General features: G+C 42.5%; 1 protein-coding gene across 2 annotated transcripts in view; it reads right to left on the bottom strand.

Moving 5' to 3' along the window:
* SND1 (staphylococcal nuclease and tudor domain containing 1) overlaps window positions 1–25,501 on the bottom strand; it is an 876,127-nt gene that overhangs the window by 154,828 nt on the left and 695,798 nt on the right. For both annotated transcript variants that reach the window (XM_088447470.1, XM_088447461.1), the window contains exon 17: window positions 11,753–11,941. In XM_088447470.1, coding sequence (XP_088303596.1) covers window positions 11,753–11,941 — 189 coding nt within the window. The remainder of the gene's footprint in view (window positions 1–11,752; window positions 11,942–25,501) is intronic.

Here is a 25,501-nt window from a genome sequence, read left to right as displayed (position 1 = left end):
TTAAGGGAATATGCGGACAGTATAGAGATTGCACCTATCCTTGTGTATCAATGCCTATTTCCCTATAGATTGTAAGCTTGCAAGCAGAGCCCTCTTACCTCTATGTCTGTCTGTTATTACCCTGTTTTGTTCTATACATTTTTCCAATTGTAAAGAAACTGTTAATAAATAAAATAAAAATATTGTGCGCTTAGGCGCTTTAATGGCTACCGGTTTGTTTGCCTGCAACATTTGTTGAAGCTCCCGCAACTGACTGAGCAGTACTCTGACTTCAGTGGGCATAAACATCCATCCATGAAGGAAGTATAGGGTAGGCAAACATAGCAGGCTGGAACTGCTGTGGGTATCCCATTATGGGAGACAGCGTGGGAGCAGCCAAACAGTCCACTAGCTGTGTCATAACTTGAGACAAAGAGGACACCCATGATGGCACCTGTACAGGGGCTTGTAGACTGGACTTGTAAGGTGGTTCTTTAAAACAAATAGCACACAAACCATCCTGTATAAAATCCCATGGGGACAAGCCAGCCAAACAGCTTTTACATGAAACCAGCACCGAGGCCTCAGTTTCCTGTTTTCCCTTACCTTTAGACATTATAAATAAGTCTAAATGTGACTTCCTTCACAAGTATCAATCAATGGGAAGTACAATAGAGCGAGAAAAAAAATAAAAATTCCCGCACACCTGCAGCAAAAGGCTTGAGGAGAAATAGCAGTGATAGTTATAACTGACAGTAAAGAAATATAAACGCAGAATTCTCAATACAGCAGAGCTAGCAAAAGTCACATACATAGCATATACAATATACTTGCAATGGGCCCTCAATCAACTGCTCAAAACACAAGGCTTGGCCTCTGGGGAGAGGTATACAGGGAGACTAGATACAAAACCTCATGAGACCAGCAGCTTCAGCAGAGCAATGATAGTGGTCGCTGAGCATCTCATATACAGAGGAGGATAGGAGGAGCAACCCAGACACGGGAAAACCTCAGCTGGATCGGAGTCAGGCTGGGGGAAGGGCTGCTGGGGAAGAGCCTACCTCCCCTATGCTGTATTAACCCCCCGAGTGCGCTGGCCTTATATATGGTCGCTGCCACTGTCCCCGGCGCAAGACTCACTGGCCCTGGTGGTCTAGTGGGGGACCGAACGTACCGGTTACCCCGCTACAGCAACCTCAAGCAGGTCTCCAAATGCTGGAGGTACAGATTTCCACATGGTTCCCCGCGAGTGGGGACTCACCCTATCTGCGTCCCCGTGCTTCTGGCTTCAGTCTCGGGTCCCAGCATCGCCGCTAGCCAAACTCCACTGGTGCCCACCGAAAACACTGGTCTAGTTACTGGTGTTGCAGTGCCGGCGGGGGTAGGTGGAGCAGCATACACAGGCGTTCCTTTAGAACGCCTAGTGCTGCTTGCTCTGAAGTAAAAATAAAAAAAATAAAACATAAAATAAAAAGCTTGGGACTGCCTGAGCAGTCCTCCTGTTATAAAAGTGCGTCTGAATCCTGATGCACCAAACGCAAAACTGAATGCCTGTGGCTAGGGGCTGGGCATATGTGGAGGAGGACCCGAGGCATCCTGGGAGCTAAGAGCTTAAATTGTTTGGTGCCTGGATCACTCCAACCACATTTCCCCATGGTATCCCTGTGGACCCCTTAGTTATAGTGTTCCTGTTGATTCATGTGATGCATCTAATTTTTGGGCTGAACTAGTATTTAAGAGTCCAAAGAAACAATTGGGAACATTGTGCCTTATAATTCAGTGAACTGATAGGATACATTCTCATGAGCACTGGCAAAATGGCTGCCTCCACTAGAGTAGCCAATTGACATAGCTCCCAAGTATCCCAATTTTGGCAGGACAGTTCCGGTTTGATCAGGAAGGCATTGACCTGTTTAACTGGGCATTTGGGTGATACAGTAGTTACCAATTACTGATGCTCTGCTGTTGAATGTGTGTGGCACACACCTGCCACGGTCAAAATCCTAATGCAATGCTGACTTACAGTATTAAACTTTCACTTTTAGCAAACCAATACAGTTATATTATCAGGAAACTTAAAATAATGCATTTTTTACATTTGATTTTAAGGAGATTCAAAACTGAATCGGTATGTTATACCGCCGGACCTAAGCCCGGCGGATGAAATACCGACGCCGGAAGACCGGCAGATGGAGATCGCGACAGCTTCAGATACTGATCCTCAGTTTTATTTTACTAAACCATCATCTAAGTGAAACCATATGCCCAGCAAACACAGATATTAATTATTTTAATACCGTATATCAATTTTACCATATCTACACGCAAGCGATTCCGTGACTCTGACACCCTCTATCAATCAGATCCTATCATCAGTCTGGAGTCTCTTCCCGGGTGCTTAGCGTATGACCTCTTGTGCAGATACGTCTAATGGTCATGATATATTCCATTCTGCATTTAAACTCTTTGTAACACACTATATGATTCAGCAGTTATTAATTGGAAGAGTTAATACATATTTTATTTCTCACAGTGCTTAGCAAAGATCAGTGGCATAACTAGGGCAGGGCGAGCGGGGTGCATGCCCTGGGCGCCGTGGGACCGGCGGCGCGGCGCCGACCATGGTCCGGCCCGCCCTAGTTAGCGCCGACCGCAGTGAGTGCATTCAGCGCTACACGTTTACACAGGACCGGCGCTAGGCTTCCAGCGCCGGTCCTATGCTGCACACTTGAGCCCGTTCCATCCCCCTGAGTGCTTGCCCAATAGCGCCAGGAGGTGGGCTCAGGCTGTGCATAACACACGCATCGCCGCCAGCGCTGGCAGCGATGTGTGTGTTAAACAGCAGCCAATGAGAGTCAGATAGACTCTCATTGACTGCTGCACACCCACTGCAAGAGCCGGACTTCCGTCCAGCTCCTGCAGTGGGTAATGGGACATAATGCTGAGCGCGCCAGCCATGAGGACTGGCGGGCGGCGGCGGGAGCAGTGTCGCGGAGCAGCAGCGTGGATTCAGGTAAGTATATTTTTATATAGTTTTTTTTAAAACCTGGCTGAACTACTGGGGGCACAACGGGGGAGGGGGGTGGCTACTACTGGGGGGACCTCTACTGGGGGTGGGGGCTATTACTGGGGGCACCATTATTGGGAGGACCTCTACTGGGGGGGGGGGCTATTACTGGGGGCACTTAATCGGGAGGGGGAACCTCAACTGGCGACCACTACTTGGGGGGGGGGGGGGAACTACTACTGGGGGCAATATAAAAGGGGCCTACTACCAGGGGCACTGCACTGGGGGGACCACAACTGGGGACAATAATAGGAACGACCACTACAGGGGGCACTGGATGGGGGGGGTCACTACTGGGGGCCTGCATCAGGGGGACCACTACTGGGGGAACTGCATGGGAGGGGGGGTAACTACTACTGGGGGCATTATAAAAGGGGCCTACTACTAGGGGCACTGCACTGGGGGGACCACTACTGGGGGCAATAACAGGAAGGACCACTACAGGGACCACTGGATAGGGGGGGGTCACTACTGGGGGCCTGCATCAGGGGGACCACTACTGGGGGCACTGCATGGGAGGGGGAGTACTACTGCTGGGGGCACTATAAAGGGGGCTCCCTTTTAAAATTTGCCCTGGGCTCCAAATACCCTAGTTACGCAACTGGCGAAGATTATCACAACCTATAGGAACTGTAGTTAAGTATATATGAAATTTCCTTAGCATTTTGTGCACGGCATAAAAACATTTGTCCATAGATCTCTGTGTGGTCAGGCAACTCCTTTGAACCTTAAATATATTTTAACAGATACATTAACACAGCTTATCACGTCTTATAGTCTCTCATTCATGGCAAATTTCTTATCATACTTACCTACTCTCCCGGAAGTTGCGGGAAGCTCCCGAATTTTCAGGTAACCCCCCGCACCACGGAAGAGTGTCCGGATCTCCCACCTTCCATCCACTTCCTAGTAAAGTGGGCAGACTGTGGAGATAATTGCCAGGAATCGCTGCTCCGTATTTGTGGCAGTTTGGTGGAGGAAGGGGGTGCCGGGCTCCTACATCACCCCGTCACTGCAAAGTGACCAGCTGTTTCCCCTCTCTGGGCTTCTCCAGGAGAGGAGATTAAATAAGTTGGCAAGTAGGCTTGTATTCAGTGATTCTGAAGGTTACTCTTTGGCCAATTGTAATGTTTGTATGCACTAGCTAATTGTAAAATTACAATCCTATCAAACTTTATATTCAATTTGACCACAATTAAAATTGTGACAGACAGCACAAAATGTTTGGAATCCAAGATGCAAAACAGTGAGGATACATCAAAAGTATGTAGGTAGAATTTGTTTACCTTATGTTCCCTTTAGTTTGAGAATATATTAAAATACTATTGTCTCTATTACAGCTTGGCATTTACAGAATGGTGGTTCAGGTTTGTTGCAGACTACTTCACGTGGCCCATGTCACTACATGTCGCTTCCCCTTCCAGTTCCCGCTAATTATAGATTGTTTAAACACAAGCTGTCTTCTCTGCATGACTTCTCGTTTTATTCCCAGAGCCTCTGATCTGACATTGCCACTTTCCAAGTGCGATCATGCTGCAGATCGGTAAAGGGCTCTCTGTTGTGCAACACCATCAATTGTTTCATCAGTCAATTTAGTAAATATGTGAAAATTGCATAAATATATTGTGTACTACAAAACAATTAACATTGCAGCATCAGTATGCTGAAAGACAAAAAAAAAAAAAAAGCTCTTTTTGCCCATGAACTCCAAAATTCTCCTACTGTGCAGACATTCCCTACACTTCTAGTAAAACATTCCAAAATGTGACGTGCAGGAAAACCTGCTCTGACAGCAATAGTAAAATGCCATGATCATCTTGTTTGTGATCTTATTAGCCTGCAAACTAGAACAACAACCAGGCTGATCATATAAAAGTAGTAAATGTAAACATAGATGAGAGTATATGCAGTAAAACAGACTAAACACCATTTTAGTACAGGGCACATACATTTTATGCCCTCTCTTGCCAGGCTTTCCTTCTAAGGTACATGCTTATTGCTCTGCTGGCAGAGCTAAATACACTCAACTGTCTCTTGATGTTTTGGTAGTACTGTGCTGGGTGTTTACCCTATGGTGAACGGATTGGGCATGCGGGTGCAAATGACACCCCTGGGATGAATAGTAGGCCAAGCAAATCTAGAAGTCAATGATGGACTCTAGTAGATTCTCCAAGTTCTTTTCCAGTCTACATGCTTTTTAATTACACTTTATGGAGTCTCTCTCATCAATTTGCCTTCACACTACAGATACTGCATCAGACTCGTCAATACTTTTCTCTTATAGATAAACTGCCTTTAAGATGTAATAACCTACCAGTCCGTGGCCTAGACTACACAACATCTAAATAACAGTGTTTCTTTTCTGGACATCCTGTAAGCATATTTGTAAGATCGCCTAAAAGGTAATTGTCCAAGTAATTTCAAGCCAGATAATGTAGCAGAAGTGGGACTGGGTATACTGAGATGACTGCATGCAATCCCCTTCCGTATTGTAGCTAAGGGACTTTCAGCTGTTATCTTTTTTATATGTAGACACCAGTAACAGTTTTCTCTATGCACATACTATCCAACAGAGCGGTATGCAGACCAAGAGCAATAATTAGCATCCATGAATAACCAGGAACATGCCTAGAGCAGCACTGTTTAGGGTGGCAACATTAAAAGTAGTTTCCAACTTGGGTTTGGTTTATTTGTTCCAGTACAATAATGGCATAAAGCAGTAGCCGTGTCTTACATTTAAGTGACGCTCAAAACATGCTTTCACTGTTGAAAGCAAAAGATAAACTTGTAAACAGCAGTCTCCAACAAAACTAAGTAAGTTTCTGCGTTTCAGCAGTACAGTTTCTTACTCCCGATTTGCTTCCAGGCTGAACAGTTAAAGAAAAATGCTGATTGGAGCTATTTAAAAAAAAAAAACCATATATATATATATCACTGACAGAATAATACGTGAGGCTCGTATCATGAGCGAGGGACTGCGTGATGTTGGGAACAGGCATACCAATGGCTTCAGGACACCACAGTCCTGCACAATTGGCAGTCCTCTAAGTGTTCGACAAACAGCTGTGTTCCCTTCTCTGCACAGCAGCAAATAATGCTGTGAAGTGTAAAGCCATTACCAGAAGACCACATTGAGCCCCAATATCAGCTCAGTGAACGTGATTCACAAATAATGTCATGCTGCAAGCCAGTATATGCAGTACCACAAACTGATTTACTATATGTTATTTTCTGCAACTATAATGTGGTTAGACACTATACTATTCCTAGATCTCTGCAGAACACTGCGTCATCCAATCTATTACTACACACTATCAAATAATATATCTACAAAGGTTTATGTACAGTATAGATGTCTGAAACCACCAAACTACATGTAAACAGAGGTGGTTATCATTCTACTAGCACATGAACTCTGATTATAGGGTGCTGCATGTCCATTCCATATAGGAGGACAGAGTAAACTGCCACAGGCGTATCTTCCTTCTTAATCCCTCTTTCCACAGAGGAATCGCATTGTTTCATGTAGTTTGTCATATATGTAGTATGTTTTCTATGTCGTCTACTGGTAGTAGCCTGTGATTTATTTTATACATTTATATATGAATGCGGACCCTCCCTTTTTATCTAATTTGTATTTCATTTTTATAATAAACCAAGTTATTAGATCTACTATATGATTTATGCATTTTATCTCAACTGAAGCGCCAAGGATACTCCAATCTTTCATCTATTTATAAAATTGCTCTTACAGAGTTTGTTTTGTGTGCACGACCTCTCTGCTTCATTTATTATTTGGGTATCAATACTACTTGTCTTGGAAACTAATAAATTCCTTTGGATTTCAGTGTCATATCTATGCAGATGATACCCAGGATGTACTTATCCTCTCCTGATCTCCAATTATCAGGGTTGGCCCGCGCTACTGGTGGCATTTCTACCATTTGACCTTGGATACTACATCTCCCCTTCTGCCTGCTCCCATCTTGCCCACATCCTTAATCTCTCCCTCTCATCAGGCACTGTCCCTTCTGCATTCAAGCATGCCCTTGTCTCCCCCATTCTTAAAAAACCTAACCTTGATCCTAACACTCTATCCAACTACTGACCCATCTCTCTCCTCCCTTTTGCCTCCAAGCTCCTTCAGCATATTGTCTACAACTGCCTTACCACCTTTCTTTCCTCCCACTCCCTGCATGACCCATTTCAGTTTGGCTTACGTTCTCCCCACTCCACTGAAACTGCCCTTACAAAAGTCAGCAATGACCTCCTTGCTGCCAAATCCAAGGGCCACTACTCTCTGCTCTTTCTCTTTGGCCGCTCTACTGCCTCTTTGGCCGCTCTACTGCTTTCAACACTGTGGACCACCCTCTCCTCATGCAGATCCTTCACTCCCAGTGTCTACGTGATACTGCCCTCTCCAGGATGTCCTCCTACCCCTCTGACCATTCCTTCTCAGTCCCCCCCTACCCCCCTGTTTCCACTAACAGTAGGTGTTCCCCAAGGTTTTGTTCTTGGACCTCTCCTATTCTCCCTCTATACATCTTCTTTAGGTGAACTCATCAGCTCTTTTGGCCTCCAATATAATTTCTGCTGAAGATACTCAAATCTACCTTTCCTCCCCTGACCTCTCCCCTCACTCATATCTCCAATTACCTCTCTGCTATCTCTTCCTGAATGTCCCAGCGCTTTTTTAACTCAACATGACTTAGATTGAGCTGATCATCTTTCCCACTCCCGCATAACCTCACTTCCCACAATTTAGTTATCTATTAACGGCACAACTATCTCCTCTAGCCCCCAAGTCCGCAGTCTTGGAGTTATCCTTGACTCCGCCCTCTCCTTCAAACCACACATTCAGTACCTCTCACAGTCCGGCCACTTCCATCTCAAAAATATTTCCAGGATCAGACCCTTTCTCACCCTGAAGGCAACAAAGACCCTCATCCACTCACTGGTCATCTCCAGATTGGACTATTGTAACCTCCTCTTACCTGACCTCCCTGACTCCCACCTCTCCCCACTCCAATCTGTCCTCAATGCTGCTTCTCAGCTCATCTTCCCCTCCAAACGTTCTACATCTGCCTCTCCTCTCCTGCAAGCCCTACACTGGCTCCCTTTCAGAACCCAATTCAAGGTCCATACACTCACCTACAAAGCCCTCACCCAATCCTCTTCCATTTATATCTCGGAACTCATCTCACTTAACACTTCTACCCGCCCACTTCGCTCAACAAATGCATGTCACCTCTTTTGCCAACTAATTACGTCCTCTGACTTCCGCTTCCAAGATTTTGCTCGTGCTGCTTCCTACCTCTGGAACGCTCTCCCTCTCCACAAATCTTCAAACTGGCTCTCAAGACCCAATCAAAGCCTTCCAGCTCTCATCCTAACCCGCTGCTCCATGCTTCTTCCTGACTGTCTACCCAGTCTGTGTCACCGGTCTGTCTGCCCCTCCCCTTTAGAATGTAAGCTTTCACAAGCAGGGCCCTCTTCCCTCATGTGCTTCTCCTTCGCTCACTCATACGATAGTCTACGCCAAACTCCCCACAAAGATACCTAACAGTGGTTGCTCCTTTTTTAAGTGTTATGATCGCTATTACAGCAATGTTTATAAACTATGTCCTCGTCCTGCATTGTAAGTCGCTGTTTTTTTGTTTGCTCATTTGTTTATGTATTTTGTAAGGCGCTACGGAGCCATATAAATAAAGGATAATAATATTATAATTTCTTGTCATCTCAAATTCAACCTTTCAAAAACTGAGCTAATATTTCCACCGTCCAACAGAGGTTACCAAACTGACATCTCTGTTGCCAACACAACAATAGACTATCACTAAAGCACACTGCCTTTGTGTCATACTTGACTCAGAACTGTACTTTGTTAATCACATTCAATCGGTTTCCAAATCTTGCTACATACAGTACATCTAAGAAATATTTCCAAAATAGGCCTTTATCTCACATTTTACACTCATTGGGCAAAATTTACTAAGCGGTGGTTTGACGGCGGTTTCTATTCTATTCTAAACCCCGGCGGTTTGGTGGCGGTTCCAATTCTATTCTAAAATGTGTTTTGATGGCAGTTTTGCAGCGGTTTTGGCCTTAGTAAATCTGCAGATAGCAAAACTGCCGGCAAATCACAGTCAAAACACATTTTAGAATAGAATCGAACATGGCTGTCATTTAGAAACTGCTGCAAAACAGCCACCAAACCCCCAGGGTTTAGAATAGAATAGAAACTGCCACCAAACCCCGGGGTTTAAAATAGAATAGAAACCGCCGCTTAGTAAATTTTGCCCATTGGCTCCTGCATTGACTATTGCAATAGCCTCCTTACTGGTCTTCTCCTAACCAGACTTTCAATACTACAACCTATTTTGAATGCAGTGGCTAGACCAAAGGTAGATAATAAGCAGCCCTCCAGCTGCTGTAGAACTACACATCCCAGCATTCCCTGCCACAGTTTTTCTATTTGACAATGCTAAAACTGTTGCAGACCTTGCTGGGATTTGTAGTTCAACAGCAGCTGGAGGAATGCTTTTTGTCCAACCCTGGGCTAGACTGATCTTACTTGCAAAACTTTGTTATTCTGCTGATCCGCTCTGTCAGCCCCTGGTTGCTTGCATTTTACCAAATGCAACAGAAAATACAATGTCAATAATACTACAGCAACATACATATAGCTTCATTTGTCTCAAAATATATGCCAATTCAACCCCTCCACTCTGTGGGGACAATTCAATTGAGCGTGATGTGAATAGCGCAGAGAAGGGGTTCCCGGAGCTATTCAATTGTTAATTCCGACTAAAGGATTTCTGCTTGCACAAACAGAAATCTGACTAAAGTGCCAGCCGCGATGCTGTTTTTCAGCTTTGCGCAGCGCTAACAGCATCGCAGCCGGCACTAAAGTCGGAAAATGTCAGTTAACACGCCTTAAATTGGGTGTTTAGGCATGCTAACCAGCATCTCCCATCTAATTGCCGGGCACGAGGAGGACAATTGAATAGCTCCGGGAACTCTTTTCTGGCGCTATTCACATCGCGTTCAATTGAATTGCCACCTGTGCAAGATCTGCATCTCACATTACTTGCTGTCATTCCCAGTTACAGGAGATTTCTTGATGGGCTTCCTCTTGTACACAAGACTTCCTTCTAGTCTACAAACCATCATGCGTTCCCTGAAACCTCAACCCTCCAAGAAAGCTTATCAAATTCCAGTACCACTTAAATACAGCCAGAGGCGTTTCTAGAGAGAAGGCGGCCTATGTGCAGTCCCCGACACGGGCCCCCTCCACTCCGCCCGGCAGCGCACTGAGCTGCGCGCGGCCAGCGCCGGAGTTATAGACTCTGGGCACTAGAGTGTGCCCAGAGTCTATAATGTATGCACAGATCTATACTGTAGGACATTTTCCCTGTACTGTGCATGCGCAAACGACGGGTAAATGGCCACTGCGGCCACTTTCCAGTCGTTTTACAGCGCCGGGCGCCAGCGTCGACGTGGGACTCTGGAGAGGTAAGTAATATTATGGGTGTGCGGTGCGGGCCCCCCTGGACCCAGGGGCCCGTGTTCCCCGCACCCATTATAGATACGCCCCTGTGTACAGCCCTTAATGATTCTACCCTATTTACACCATTCTATACTGTGACCCCAAACCGATACTCCTGTGAGAATAGATCATATAGGCACTCAGGCACTCTTTCTCTAACAACCTGGCTGAACTAATATGCAATACGTAGAATTTAAGCTCATGTATCAAACTATTTCCCTATAGTCTACAAGATATTGAGCAGGGCCCTCTTACAGCTCTGTTTTAATACCCAGTATGGATTTATTACTCTATTTGTTCCCCATTATAAAAAGCTCAACTGCATATGCCTGCACTATATAAATGTCAATAATAAATTACATTCATTGTCTCTAAATATTAAGGCAGACATGGCTGATAAAAAGAACATGACTACATTCTGAACATCAAGTTTAATAATGTCTAATCTTTGCTAAAGAGACACAGCTTATCTGATAATCTACCATTAGCCTGCTTTAATGGAGGCAAATCTCCATCAGCTGTTTGTTGAAAACACACACCATTTTTATTATTTTGGGGGATAGGGTGCTATGAGCACAACATCTGTTGAGGATCCCAAATGTAGACTTTACTCTTTAACCAGTTTGTATGAAATGATATTTCCAGCAACACAAGAGCATCTTGATGGAGATTAGATTCTAACTGCTGACTTGCACCCTTCTGTCAGGCTACAAGTAAGAGAATATAAGAAAATCCAGTGCCGCACAATGCACAAATTATCAACTTTACATACTACACTACAACCATGTACTATTATCAACATTAAGCCAATGTGCAATATTGACTTGACTGCAGTCAGAACTAATTAAAACAAAGATTTAACAATTATAATCTACACTAAGAAACCACTTCAAAAATTTTTTTTTTATGCAGTATAGGTAATCCTACAAATCCTGATGTGTGTTAAGCAAGAAGTGTGAATAGAGCCTTGTATAAAGAACAAGAGTTGTCATTTCCACTCAACACAGTGAAGAGAATATCTCACTGTGTTATGACAAGATGAACGAATATTGACTTCATGACTTTACCCTGGACAGGTGATGATAATGTATTGTTAAGCATGTTTAAAATAATAATAAAAGCTGCAAAGCAAAAAGCTCTCTTTCATAGAAGCGTACCTTTTCTTTCCTTTGTTTAGCAGCTTCTTCAGCCGACAAGAGGGTCTTGTAATAGTTGCTGCGCTCTGCAGTGAAATGGACCTTGGATAGAGCATGTTCCACCAAAGCCACCGACAGGTTGACACCATCCACATGAAGCCACCCAATGAAGTTGCCAGCCTTGTCCATTGCTTCCACTTCCACCTCCACCTGGCAAAGAGAGATAACAGAAAATGTGGACAGGTGCTTTCGCTCATTTACAATTAGCACTATACAGTCTTATACAGCTTTACATATTCGGTTTTATTCCTGACATTACCAAATATGTGGTCATTTGCAATAAAACAAGAACTTTCCTAACTAACCGGGAAAACAACATATATTATCAACCTTGCCCTCAACTGACACCATCTCATTACAAGTGTAAGGACTCAAAGTATAAGAAAATCAGTCATGCAACATTGGAGATTTTCTCTGGTGAGAGATTAAAATGTATTTTTTGCATAAACACAACCATACCCATATTTAGGACAAGGCAGCAGCTGTGTCTACAATACCGACTCTGATGGTGTTAAGAACAGCACTCATCTGAGATCACCACCATGAAAAAGGTGCAGGCTAATCCTAGTTTCTACCTTACTTTGTCCTAATGACCTGGAAAACAACTCATATCCTACAAAATGACAGCTGTGTGCTGGGAAGCAAGGACGATCGATAATGTCAAATTCAAATGCTCAAACCAAACATGACATAGCAAGAGCTACTGCCCTGGTCACAGTTATATTAGGGCAATGAATCTTTATCCTGTAACAAAAGGGATACAGCTCTGGCAGCACAAGGAGGAGACATCGAATAGAGTTAAAGGTGTGTGTGTGGGGGGGGGTTTACACCAGTAGCTGAAAGCAGAAGCTTTTGCAGGGGGTGCACACAAAGTAGAATACATACTGCACTAAAACAAGAACAACAATGGTAAAGCAACAGTTATTAGATCATCTTTAATTCTATGTAAGCTGGAAGCCAGTTCTTGTGTGCATAGGATAAATGCTCCATTTACACAGTTATTAAAATGGAAATATTAAATTGCCAATATCAATATAAAGTTCAATACCAACAATGGAACTAGGACTTAAACATATGAGCCAGGCAGCGAGCAATGTGTCCCAGGAAACAGTTTTCTAAAGTCAACAATCATGAATTTCATCTCCCCTGTGACGCATATTAAGGTTATACCTTATAATTTGATACATTGTAAGTGCATTAATGGGGTTTCAACAACAATTTCATGTCTCAGAATAAGAGTGGCCACTTTAATACCTAGGAGTTTAAGCACATTACACCATTCCCCACGTCAGTCCTAGGTGGCAAGAGGCCTTTGCTTTAGGCTTTTACATTTCACAAAAACCACTGGTACTCACTCTCTCTGTAGCACATCAATCACTGATCGCAGCAACAACATGAAAAAAGGGAAAAGATTGCTTTTAAGACTTGTCAATAGAAGAAAAACCAATTTCCCAGCTGTGACATTTCTGGATTGTGATTATGCCACTGGAAAGAAAGATCAATGGAAAGATTTTGCCCAGACTGTTCTGTATATTCGCGTTGTAAGAAAAACGAGCGCGCCAACATCTTCTATTATATACACAGAAACTATATGAAACTTGAAAAAAGGTCACTTATAAAAGTGCAAAACATGTAGTCACATGGATCTTAGCTATTAGCTCGTCGCATGAACATGCCCACATGGCAATTTTGTAAAACACCTTGGAAAGATCAATTTCACTGGAAAGGTGCAAGGTGAAAAAAATTATAATGTCCCCTTATCTCCCAATATAACTCTTCATTTATCATAATTTGTCTCTTACAATAATCACATACAAGTGTTGGGACATATCAGGTATAATTGTGGTGGATTTTGCCAGTAAAATCTACCACCACACACCATTCTCAGTGAGCCTCAGTCCTGGCAGCATTCGCCAGCAGATGGTCCCAGACCCTAAATACAAGTAGTAGCTTCCTATTGGAAGCTCTTAGTACCAAACTCATACCAGGCTGGCAGATCCAGGGGGAGGATCTCCTCCCCTTGGGACTTCCAGTCCAGTGTGCAATTAGCAGCACTAAGAGCGTCCAACAGGAAGCCCACACTGCAAAACCACCAGGTGTAAAGTGCTTCTATGGGTGAAGACTATGAAGTCCCTAGAAGATGTTTTAGTTTGACTGCGCAGCCGCAAAAAATGATGCTGGCGGCAGTCGTAATCTGATGTCTAAGTGACGTTATCATGAGGAATCCAATGCATGTCAGCCCTCCTCCAAACTAAAGGTAAAATCTAAAATCAGGAGTTTGCCGTGTTTTTTTGGGAGCAATTCAATTCATTTTTTTTTTTATAACAATGTTTTATTGAGATAAAGAATTTTATTAGATGAATGACAAACACAAGACCTACACAGAGGTCTGCATTAGATAAATAGCACAACAGTACTAAACAGCAGACAAAAACCATACCATTAGAACAAATTAATTCCGGTGTCACGGCTTAGTTATACTGTAAGGAAGGTTCATCCAAATTTTACATTGATAGAGTGTAGAAAAGAAGGAAAAGATGAGAATAGAAGTAACAAAGCGGAGAGTGGAGGAACAGAAAAAAAGGGGTGGCTGCCCACAAGCAGGAAGACAGGAAGGAAAGGGGAGGAGGGAGCAGATTCAGCTGGACATCCCCATATGTCCACTAAGTAGTAGACCTATTCTGAGGAAGGCCTTACTTCTGTGAGGAAATAATAAAAGTAAAGTATCAAGGAGATCTATGCAGTAATCCTCTATTTGTATGTTGGGGGGGATGTGAAAATGAGAGGTCCATGACTCCCATATCTTAGTAAAACTTTTAGAAGAATTCTTAAGAATGCTAGTCATGTATTCCATAGAATGGGTATGCCAGATTTTGGCTATGATCTCCCCCATAGACGGAACCTCTATTTTCTTCCAAGCAGCTGCCAAAAGACATGTGGCTGCCATTACCATATGTCGAAATAATTTGTGTTGGTAGAGTGGCATCAGGGACACATAATGGTAGTAAGAAGTATTTAGGAGTGAGTGGAACGCTCAAGTCCATTATGGAATGAACCAAAGTATTAACCTCACTCCAAAGGGTGTCAAGCTTTGGGCAACTCCACCATATATGTAGAAAAGTTCCAACATCCGAGAACACATCTCCAGCATAGATCTGAAAATTACATTCCTTTTTTCATGCGAAAACAAAAAACAGGATTCACCCGAAAACACACAGAATCCGTGACAAGTAAACACAAAAACGGAATCATTATCGGGGATTTTATTTTCACGTGCCATAGGCAGGTAAAAAAAAATCCCCGATAACTGCTGGCTTCGGGGCTAACTGAATAGCCCCCGGGGGATCAATTGGCCACGGTAAATTACCACAGCTAATTGAATTACCCCCTTAATAAGCAATCTACTGCCTTCTTTAGCTTCCCCATGTGTTTGCACTTACATCTGCAAAGACAGGGCAGCATGATGGCACAGTAGTCCGTAGATAACATAAGGAAGCTAATGTTACCGCAGACGAAAATCAGCTATAATCACCGCTGGCAGTAGCCTTTGATAGATAAGAAAAACAATATTTATAGCAAAAGCTAGCTGTATACAAGCAATATGCATTAACTCCAAAGGGTTAGAACCAAGATCACGATGTTAAGCAATTATAATATGTGCTTTGAAAGTATGTATGTTATAACTACATGAAAGGATGGGACTAAGCATAAATATCTATATACTTACATGACATATGAATGACAGCTATACAAAAAATGTAATAATTATTCCAACCTCCAAAAATGTATTTAAATTCCCCAGGTCCACTTAATGGCTGTAAATTGAACATGTTTTAAGGATTTTTGTTCATAAGTGCCTAATTCAGCTTTTATCAATGGCCAGAAAAAAATGCAATTCCTAAAATATGGGTCAATTACGCCTACAAGGACTTGATCTGTTGATGCTGTTTCTATAAACAAGTAATCAGGCTGCAGACAAAAAAACAACAAAGAAAGCTCACTAGAACCGTACTCGTTCTTAGCGTTTAGAGGAGAGGGTGAGAGGGTATAAAGTGTACACATTTCTTACTCACAAATATCCCACAAATATCCCACGTAGTAAATCAAGTAGACTGCCTGCCCTATTGTCACTTGCATATTCATTTGGACCAGTGTTGGCACAATTCTATTAAATGGTGCAGCTTTATATGCATGAATGAAGTGCACTACTGTAGGTTACCGGAAAAAAAATGTGGTACACTCCCTTCCTTTATTATTTACTTAATAGACCCAACAAACCTCAATGCTGACCTATGGACCTCTGTGGCTGTAAGAAGGGTTAAACCCATTTTGTTCTGCTGGAAAAGAAGCACCTTGAGTTTCAGATCAATGCAAAGACATTTAATTATATTAGTGAGTTGCTACTGCTGCTGCAGTGTCTGCTAACCATTCAAAAACAACACTAAACATTGACACTCAGCAAAAGGCCAAGGTACGTATCCAAACACTGCCAGCCCTATATAATATTTTGCTAGCTGTGACATTGATTACTGCTTGGATTGGTATACTGTACAGTTTGCTGGTTTAGAATATATAACAATGTAGAATATCAAATGATCTACTGTTCGCCGGCATCGTGACTACATCCCGTTAGAACAATATGCTCATAAAGCTATAGTAAAAAGGAACACCTCTGCATAAAGAGAGTAAACTTTTTTATTTATTAATACATATCTAGAGCATATACAATGAAAGTCTTATTAATAGCTGTAGACCAGAAATGTACCTCAACATAGCTCTCTGCCCATTGAGAAGATTCAGTAAAACAAAAACAATCAAAACAGAAAGTGTGTTATATTATATCATTAATCTATAGACAGACAGGACAACCAGTATATTGGACAAGTCATATACCGGGTCATTAGTTATTGTGCCCGGTGTTGCAGGATCTTTAATTTACCTGTCTTTAATTTGTCCCCCCCAGTCCATCTCCCTTTTTCATTTCTGTCCCCCTCATCCCCGTCAACTTAATTTCTGTCACCTTTATCCTCCCACCCATCATCTTTATGTATCTGATTTGTTGCCCTCACCCACAGAGTCTCGTTCCATAGAATCTCAGTGGGCGTCACAAAGGGTAAAAAAAAACCCACACACCTGGTCTGTCTAAAAATGATTAAAATGCATGTTCTCCTGTCACTGTTAGAGGATTTCTGAAATTTCACTAATTGGCAAAAATGCACATCATCTTGTTCTAGTTTTTTTTTTCATTGATACTATTGTTATTACAGGGTCTAAAAGACTGACTAAGGGATTTTCCACATTTACAACAATGGATGGGGCTTGTATATTCATTCATCACTGGCTGGTAAGAAAGAAATGTTCCATTTATTTGTAATGTATAATTAGGTTACAAAAATAAAAAGGTATTGCCTTCAAGTAGCCACCAAGTGTCTTAGTGGGAAGGGATTAGTGCACTTTTGTTTAAATAGGGCTATAATGGGCATATGAAGGTATTTCTGGTGAGAGATGTCCGAGAAGTGAGTGGGGGAGGCATGTGGTGTCCTGTTGATTAACTATAGAGCTTTAACGTATTACTGAGATTAATGGTAATGTTCAGGCAATTAATGGGTATCAAATTCCCCATAATTGGTCTGCAGAGATGCTTGACCAACCATCTCATCTTGTAGACTATATGATGGTAACATAAATAATGCAGACTAAATCATCAAACCAAACCAAACTGGGGAATCATCACCAAGCTGTAGAACCAGCCAAATCCTAAGCTTGTAGTCAATAATGACCCTGCAAATGCTAAGGTTTTATAACAGAAACCTCTGATTGCCTTTAAAAAAGCTGGTCAGAGTGTGAGCCATGTTGTGCATGTTCTAAGAGTAAGAAATCTTTCTTTAAAAACACGGGACAGCAGCTAAAAGTACTGAAGATAAATTCAGACACAAAACCAGATGCCATCCATTGGCAGCATGTGTTACTGCACTGATTTGAGGCAAGACCACTAATTTATTTCCTCCTTGGCCAAGAACGGGACATGAGTAGGTGCAGTGATGAACCACACTTGTTCTGTCCTCACACTTCTGTCTGACAATAGCTGTGAATTCTGCTGCTTCAGTAAATAATCCTCTCATAAAACCTTGAAACAGAGCACTTTTCCTGACACCTCTGTGAAATATGCAACTTTTGTGTCTTGCCAAAGCTGAAAAAATAAATAAAATAAATTACTTTATAAAATAAATTGTGGCACACTAGAAATATGGCCCCTGGCTGCAGTAAATTGCTAGGACTCAGGGTAGAGGGAGGATGACCTTCACATGATACATATACCCATGCACACACAAGCTGTTAATTTGTCTTACTGTATATTATGGAAAATGAATGTACCAGCAAAGAAAAATTAATCAACAAGGGAGAAAATGTGTATTGTTTTTCCACTCGTCTCCAATTATGAACCCAGGCACATCAGAGAATAGAATATTGTATATTTTTAGATGCTGCATTCAGGTTCAGGACACCCAGTTTCCCTTTCTAATAAAAAAACTAGTTAACATTTTGTTTAGATGCATTAGCCTATTGCACTTCTCCATGTGGTAGGCATAGTATTGTATATCTCTCTATTGTATATGCAATGAGCTTGTTCCACCCAATTGCATCACAAGGGGGGTGATGGCCACACCCAGGTGTCACACGCCAAAGGGGTGAAACCAAAGTGCTGACTCCTCAGTGACAGGAGCAGAGTGCAGCACTCGGCTACTGACATAGTGAGGGAGCCGGCACTACGCACAAACTGGTCCCCGAGGGCAGTCTGCATCTCCAGTGACTAAAATGGTGGTTCGGGCCTCAAGGCCACATCCTCTTCCACCGGCAGTCGGCTTCGCCGCGTGGACCACTATACTTTCCTGACTAAGTGAGTGACGCCACTGGTTCCACCAAAACCACAATGCAAAACATTACATAAATGGATAATAACAGTCACCAGGTCCACACAAAGCCCCTGTCATCTTCAGTGAATAGCATATATTGCTTGCAGAGTAGGGATGGGATTAATTTGATGTTTTATCTGAATCATCGGTTAGATGGTTCCGATGTTTAACCCCGCAATGGTGAGGATCCAATGTTTCCTCCCGATCGCTAAGTTTCTCCCCCAATGTTTCCCAGCTGCAGTTACTGTGTATGTGATGCTGACATTTCAATACACAGTGTATATATACATATATATATATATATATATATATACACATACATATATACACACACACACAAACACAGTAGCGGCTTCAGAGGTGGGGCTGCAACGCAGTACAAAATTAAAATAGGGGAGCCGCACCAACTGCCAGTGAGTCCCAGCTGGTGATGTTTGGCAGCTTTTGGTAGGAGAATTGGTGTGGCTCCCTTATTTGAATGTTGTACTGTGCTGCAGCCCCACCTCTGGAGATGTCACTATATAGAAAGCTTTCATTAAATAAACATAAGGATGATTTCAGAAGTTTATTAGTGTATTATATGTTTTACTTAAACAAATAGAAATATCAGTTGACACCGGATCCAGAACCAATTCTTAGAACTAAACAATGTTTTGTGCCCAGTGTTAAAAACATCGGTACTACCGAGGTTGTTTCCAATGTACCATCCCTATTGCAGAGCTGTGTCATCATGCCCATGTCTCTCCCACTTTATCAGGAAGTGGGCGGATGTGGAAGAGTGCAGCCTCTCCCGGGTGTCTGTGTGGACAAGTCTGCCTAATAATATGACAGTGTACTAAGAAGTAAACAATAGCCATACAGTGCTGATGTAACATAAAATGAACCAACTTCATTTGGTATTGCTACTATTTTTACTATGGTGACCTATATTAGTGTGTGACTTCTCTCACAATTAGAAGTTAAATTACACACAAAAATTAAGAAAAAGTTATTATAAGCACTTCCCAGCACAATAAGGAAGTTGCTATCACACAGGGGCCAGCCTTTTTCTTACCAAATAAATCAACATGTTCTTAATGGAAATGTTCTGGCTTATTTACCAAATTAATATAAAGATGATACTGGTGTGGGTGCCTGATGGTAGATAATGTTGTGTATGTGAATGGGACCAAATAAGCCCATGAACATACAAGAATTAATATATATGACATGGTCCAAATTAACCAGTTAAAACCCAAAGGTAAAGAATGTATCTGACTTCAACAGAATAATCTATTTATTAGTTTTGATATGAAGTAAACATATGACATACAATTGCCAATGACTTAAATACGTGGATGCTGGAAATGCAGGATTTCTGCTGAGAGATAGCAACTTTCTCTGGGTAGGCAACAACCGCGCAGGAAAGGGCAGCATGATATTGTCACTAGCGCTATAGCCAGAGACAAGTCTTTCATGGATGTAAGGGATTGTCTGTTGGAGGCACAGAGAACTATTCTCATTATCAACTATATCCTATATATAACCATCTTAGTGTAGATAATAGTGCCTGTGAGGGGTAGATGCAGGCGGCAGTGGTTTATCTGTAGGCCTCAAAGTAAAAGTTAAAACCACGTGGCTTGGTGCCGATCACCACTATTTCCTCACTCAATCTAATCTCCCTGCTAATCCCAGGGTTCTAGAGTGACAGTAGTGTAGTAATTTCACAAAAGAAATTATGTTAACCACCATATTATATATTGTCCTTTGTTGAAGTCTTTTGTAAGCACAAAGTCCACATTATATGTAGCACTTAAAAATCCTGACTCTGTCTTCAAAGGTTCTCAAACTAAAGTTGGAAAGATATCAGATAATGATTAGGAGTATAGAGGTAACATGGAAGATGGTCCTGTGTGTCTGAGTTAAGAGCACCACAAGCTTCTCTAATTTTGGTATTATATTCCTGTGATGTTTCATAGAATTAATCCAGATGTCAGACAGATGTTGTAGAAACTGTACTACCACAGGTTCATTCCTATACATCTGATGGAACCGCCCAACACACTATCTTATAGTGAGACATCAAAGATCTTATAACAAAAATAAATATGTTTTCTTCTCCCAAAAATCTCTCACTCAGCTTTCCATCCACCTCCTGCCACAAATTTATCCAACACATTATTGCAGGTACCATCTGTCAGCTAGGGAGGACCGGAAATCACCTAGAGCTCCTGGGAGACGTTGTTATGAACACAGTTTGGCATACAGTATATATTGGTATGGCATTCGTGTCTAGTATAATACTCAACACATCTAAAGTGATCTACATAACCTGGGAGTCAGGGCCTCTCATGCCCACATGGTATTATGTAAATAAACATAAACATGACAGTTTAGTCACATAATAGTCCTCTTTGGGACACCCTCCACCATGTGATCTGCAACACCAACCTTCATTGCCTTTCTTGCCCCCCCTCCTTTTCATTTACTATTTATTGGAAAAAAAAAAAAAAAACAGATCAAATCAGTCTACTTAGTGCAGTATGACACTGTCACTTTCATTAGGGCCGCAACGAGGGGGGGTCTGGAGGTGCACATGCACCAGGTGCGCCGCTGCACTCTGCTCCAGTGTCCTCCAGCCCGGCGCCACAGGGAGGCTCCAAGCCGGACACCCGCTGAGATGTTATTACCAGCAGGAGCCCGGCTCCTTCCCTACAGTGCTGCAGTAGCTGGAGGCTGGAGTCCTCTCCTGAATTCCAGCTTCCGTCTCTCTCCACGGGCACTATGGGAGAGATGTCATGATTTCTCTCCCATAGCTCCGAGGAGCAGTCAGGTGACTGGACGGTGGTGGACGTAGGAGCGGGGTTTAAGGCAAGTATTGTTTTTTTTTTGTAATGGCACTACCTACAGGGGCATTAGTAAGGGGCATTACTATATGGGTATTACTATACGGGCACTACTACAGGGGCATTACCATATGGACCCTACAGGGGCATTACTATTGAGGCATTACATTATAGGCACTACAGGGGCATTACAATATGAGCACTACAGGGGCATTAATAGGGGGCATTACTATATGGGCACTACAGGGGCATTACTAGGAGGCATTACATTATGGGCACTACCGGGGCATTACTATGGGGGTATTACTATATGGGCACTACTACAGGGGCATTACTATAGGCGCACTGCTGAAGGGGGCAATACTATAGGGGCACTGCTGCAGGGAGCATTACTATGGGGGCTCCAAATTACTGTCTTGCCCCGGGTGACAAAAATCCTAGTTTCGGCGCTGATTTTCATATATACTACTTGTCAAGTTTTTATTTGCAACTTGTACACAGTGTTTGCTTATCTGACAAAATGTACAAAAAAAAATTCAAATGTTAAACTCGTACAACTCTCCTTAGAATTATGATGAAGCTGCTATGAAAGTTTACATATTCTCCCACTCAATTATGTTATACAATCTGACACCTGCAGCTGTCTCATCAAATTCCTAAAGACAGACAAGCTTTGCAAGCTGATCAAACTTTATTCCATTTGTAATATTACATAAGGATCAAACTGAAATATGCATCCCGGATAAGGATACAGAGAGTGCAATGGAATAATGTCAATGCAAATTAATTAGCAACTATGTAACAATGTGAGTGATTTCTGATGCAGAACTGACCACAAGGGAAGACTTTGGTGTATTGGTCATCTTAACACATACAGCGGGTAAAATAAGTATTGAACACATCAACATTTTTCTCAGTAAATATATTTGTAATGGGGCTATTGTAATGAAATTTTCACCAAATGTCAGCAACAACCCATGCAATCCACACATGCAAAGAAATCCAACAATAGATGTCCATAAATTAAGTTATGTGTAATAATGTGAAATGACACAGTGAAAAAGTATTGAACACATGAAGAAAGGGAGGTGCAAAAAGGCAAGGAAAGCCAAGACACCAGCTGAAATCTATCAGTAATTAGAAAGCAATTCTGCCCCTTGTCAGTGCAAATTAATATAAGCTGGCTCAGTCCCACCTGATGGTCTATAAAAAGGTGTCTCATTACCAAGGTGTCACACAAGAAACATCTCATGATGGGTAAAGGCAAAGAGGTCTCTCAAGACCTTTGCAACCTTATTGTTGCAAAACATACTGATGGCATTGGTTACATAAGGATTTCTAAACTTCTGAATGTTCCACATTATGTCCCCAACAGTGCTCACTGGAAGTGGAAAGAACATAATTTCACCATAAACCGGCCATGACCAAGTGTTCCTCGCAAGATTTCTGACAGAGGAGTGAAAATAATTATAAGAAGAGTTGTCCAAGAGCCAAGGACCACTTGTGGAGAGCTTCAGAAAGACCTGGGATTAGCAGGTACAATTGTTTCAAAGAAAACAAGTAATGCACTCAACCGCCATGGCCTGTATGCACGTTCACCACGCAAGTCTCCATTGCTGAAGAAAAAGCATGTTGAAGCTCGTTTAAAGTTTGCTGCACAACATTTGGACAAGATTTTGCCCAAAATTACTGTGTCTCGCTGGCCTTATTTTGATCCTATTCCATTCCCCTTTTCACATTACTCCAAACTACACTCCATACCCAATCACACCCTCCTCACTCCCAAAACAGCACCACCACCAGAAGAAACATTCTAATTAATACCACTCACAAACACACACAAGTCATCACCATTACTAGCAGGAAGAGCGCACCTTACCCCCCCTACCCCCAAACATTTGGACAAGCCTGTGAAATATTGGGAGATTATAGTCTGGTCAGATGACCAAATTTTAACTCTTTTGGATGCCATAATACACACCACGTTTGGAGGAGAAATGGAACTGCACATCACATCAAAAACACCATACCAACAGTGAAGTTTGGAGGTGGGAGCATCATGGTGTGGGGCTGTTTTTCAGCATACGGTACTGGCTTATTTCATATGGTTGAAGGAAGGATGAATGTAAAAATGTACTGAGACATTCTCGATAAAAATCTGCTGCCATCTACCAGGATGCTGAAGATGAAACGAGGGTGGACATTTCAGCACGACAATGATCCCAAACACACAGCCAAGGACACTTTCAATTGGTTTCAGAGAAAGAAAATAAAGCTGCTAGAATGGCCCAGCCAATCAACTGACTTGAATCCAATTGAAAATCTGTGGAAAGAACTAAAGATCAGATTTTATACAAGAGGCCCACGGAACCTTCAAGATTTGAAGACTGTGTGGAAGAATAGGCCAAAATCACACCTGAGCAATGCATGCAACTAGTTTCTCCATACAGGAGGCGTCTTGAAGCTGTCATTACCAACAAAGGCTTTTGTACGAAGTATTAAATAAATTTCAGTAAGCGTGTTCAATACTTTTTCCCAGTGTCATTTCACATTATTACACATAACCTAATTAGACATCTATGACATCTATGGTTTGATTTATTTGCCTGTGTGGATTGCATGGGTAGTTGCTGACATTTGGTGAAAATTTAATTACAATAGCCCCATTACACATATATTTACTGAGAAACATATTATACCACTGTATATCCTCCCCAAGACTGAACACTATCCAGGGTCACTTTCCCTCAGTATCAGGTCAGAATACCACAATGTACAGTAAACATAGTTCAAACTGTCCACAGGCACCATGTCGACATCTGAACTGTCACCATATGTAATGTCACACAGAGACAGTTGACCATATCGGCATGATAACGGTTCACCAGTTGTACCCGTATCCTCCCCCTCTTCTCACTATTGAGAACAATACCTCTACTCTATTTCTTAAGTACACCGGGCCTGATTCAGAGCCGCTCGTAAGCGGCCGCTCGTTCGCTCCGAGCGATGTTTGCCCAACTGTGCATGCGTAAGGATCGTTATACGCATGCGCGAACCAGTCAGTGCGGCCGAAATTCATGTGCTCGCAAAATAGCGAATGCCTGATAATTTGAGTGACAGGATGAGGCGTAGGTGGGTGGTAACAGGGGAAGGTGCTTGAAAACGGGGAGTGGAGATCCGATCGCAGGCGTGCTTAAAGGTCAAAACGGGCGTTTTATGGGTGTGCATAATTAAAACATCAGCGTCATTGACCACGTCACTGGGTTTTTTTTTAGCCAGAACTGCTCGCAAAATTGTGGTAGCAAAAACCAACCACAAGAATAGCGAGCAGTTCATACCCTGTTCGATGTACTCGATTAATCTAATAAATAGCGGACATGACGAAGGATGCCAGCGGCCAGGGGGCGTAGTTTCCCAAAAAATGACCGCAAGTTTTGTTCGCTCGTTCAGACCTAGAGGCGTGAACAGACTGCAAACAGCGAACGGTTCATTTGAATAGCCACCCCTATTTTCTGGACGAGCGATCGCAAATAGCGACCGGCTCTGAATCAGGCCCACTGTCTCCATGTCATTCTGACTTTGCTTTCTTCTTCACTCCCCATATTCAGGGCCATCGCTCAATCTTGTTGCTTCTACAATAGGAATACCACCAGAATCCATCCCTTTCTTTCTCCTGATGCCACTAAAACTCTCATCCATACTATCATAACTTCTCCACTTAAACTACTGTAACCTGCTACTCTCTGGCCTCTTCCTTTCTAGTCTTTCCCTTAATCTCATTTACCTTTCCAGCCAGCAGCTGCCTACCCCTCAGCAACCTACTTCACTGGCTCCCTATACCCCCCCCCCCCCTCAGAATCCATCTAAAATACCTCACTTAGAAAACAAACCACTCATCACCTCTCTACAACCCTAACTTCTACATTGCCCCCCATCTTCTCTGCTCCTCTGGAAAAGCCTCAGTATTTAAG

Source organism: Taudactylus pleione, unplaced genomic scaffold (assembly GCF_031769625.1).
Source record: "Taudactylus pleione unplaced genomic scaffold, aTauple2 ptg000019l, whole genome shotgun sequence".
Taxonomy (NCBI): Eukaryota; Metazoa; Chordata; class Amphibia; order Anura; family Myobatrachidae; genus Taudactylus; species Taudactylus pleione.
Note: the sequence above shows the minus strand (reverse complement) of the source record. Positions and strands in the feature narration are given on the sequence as shown.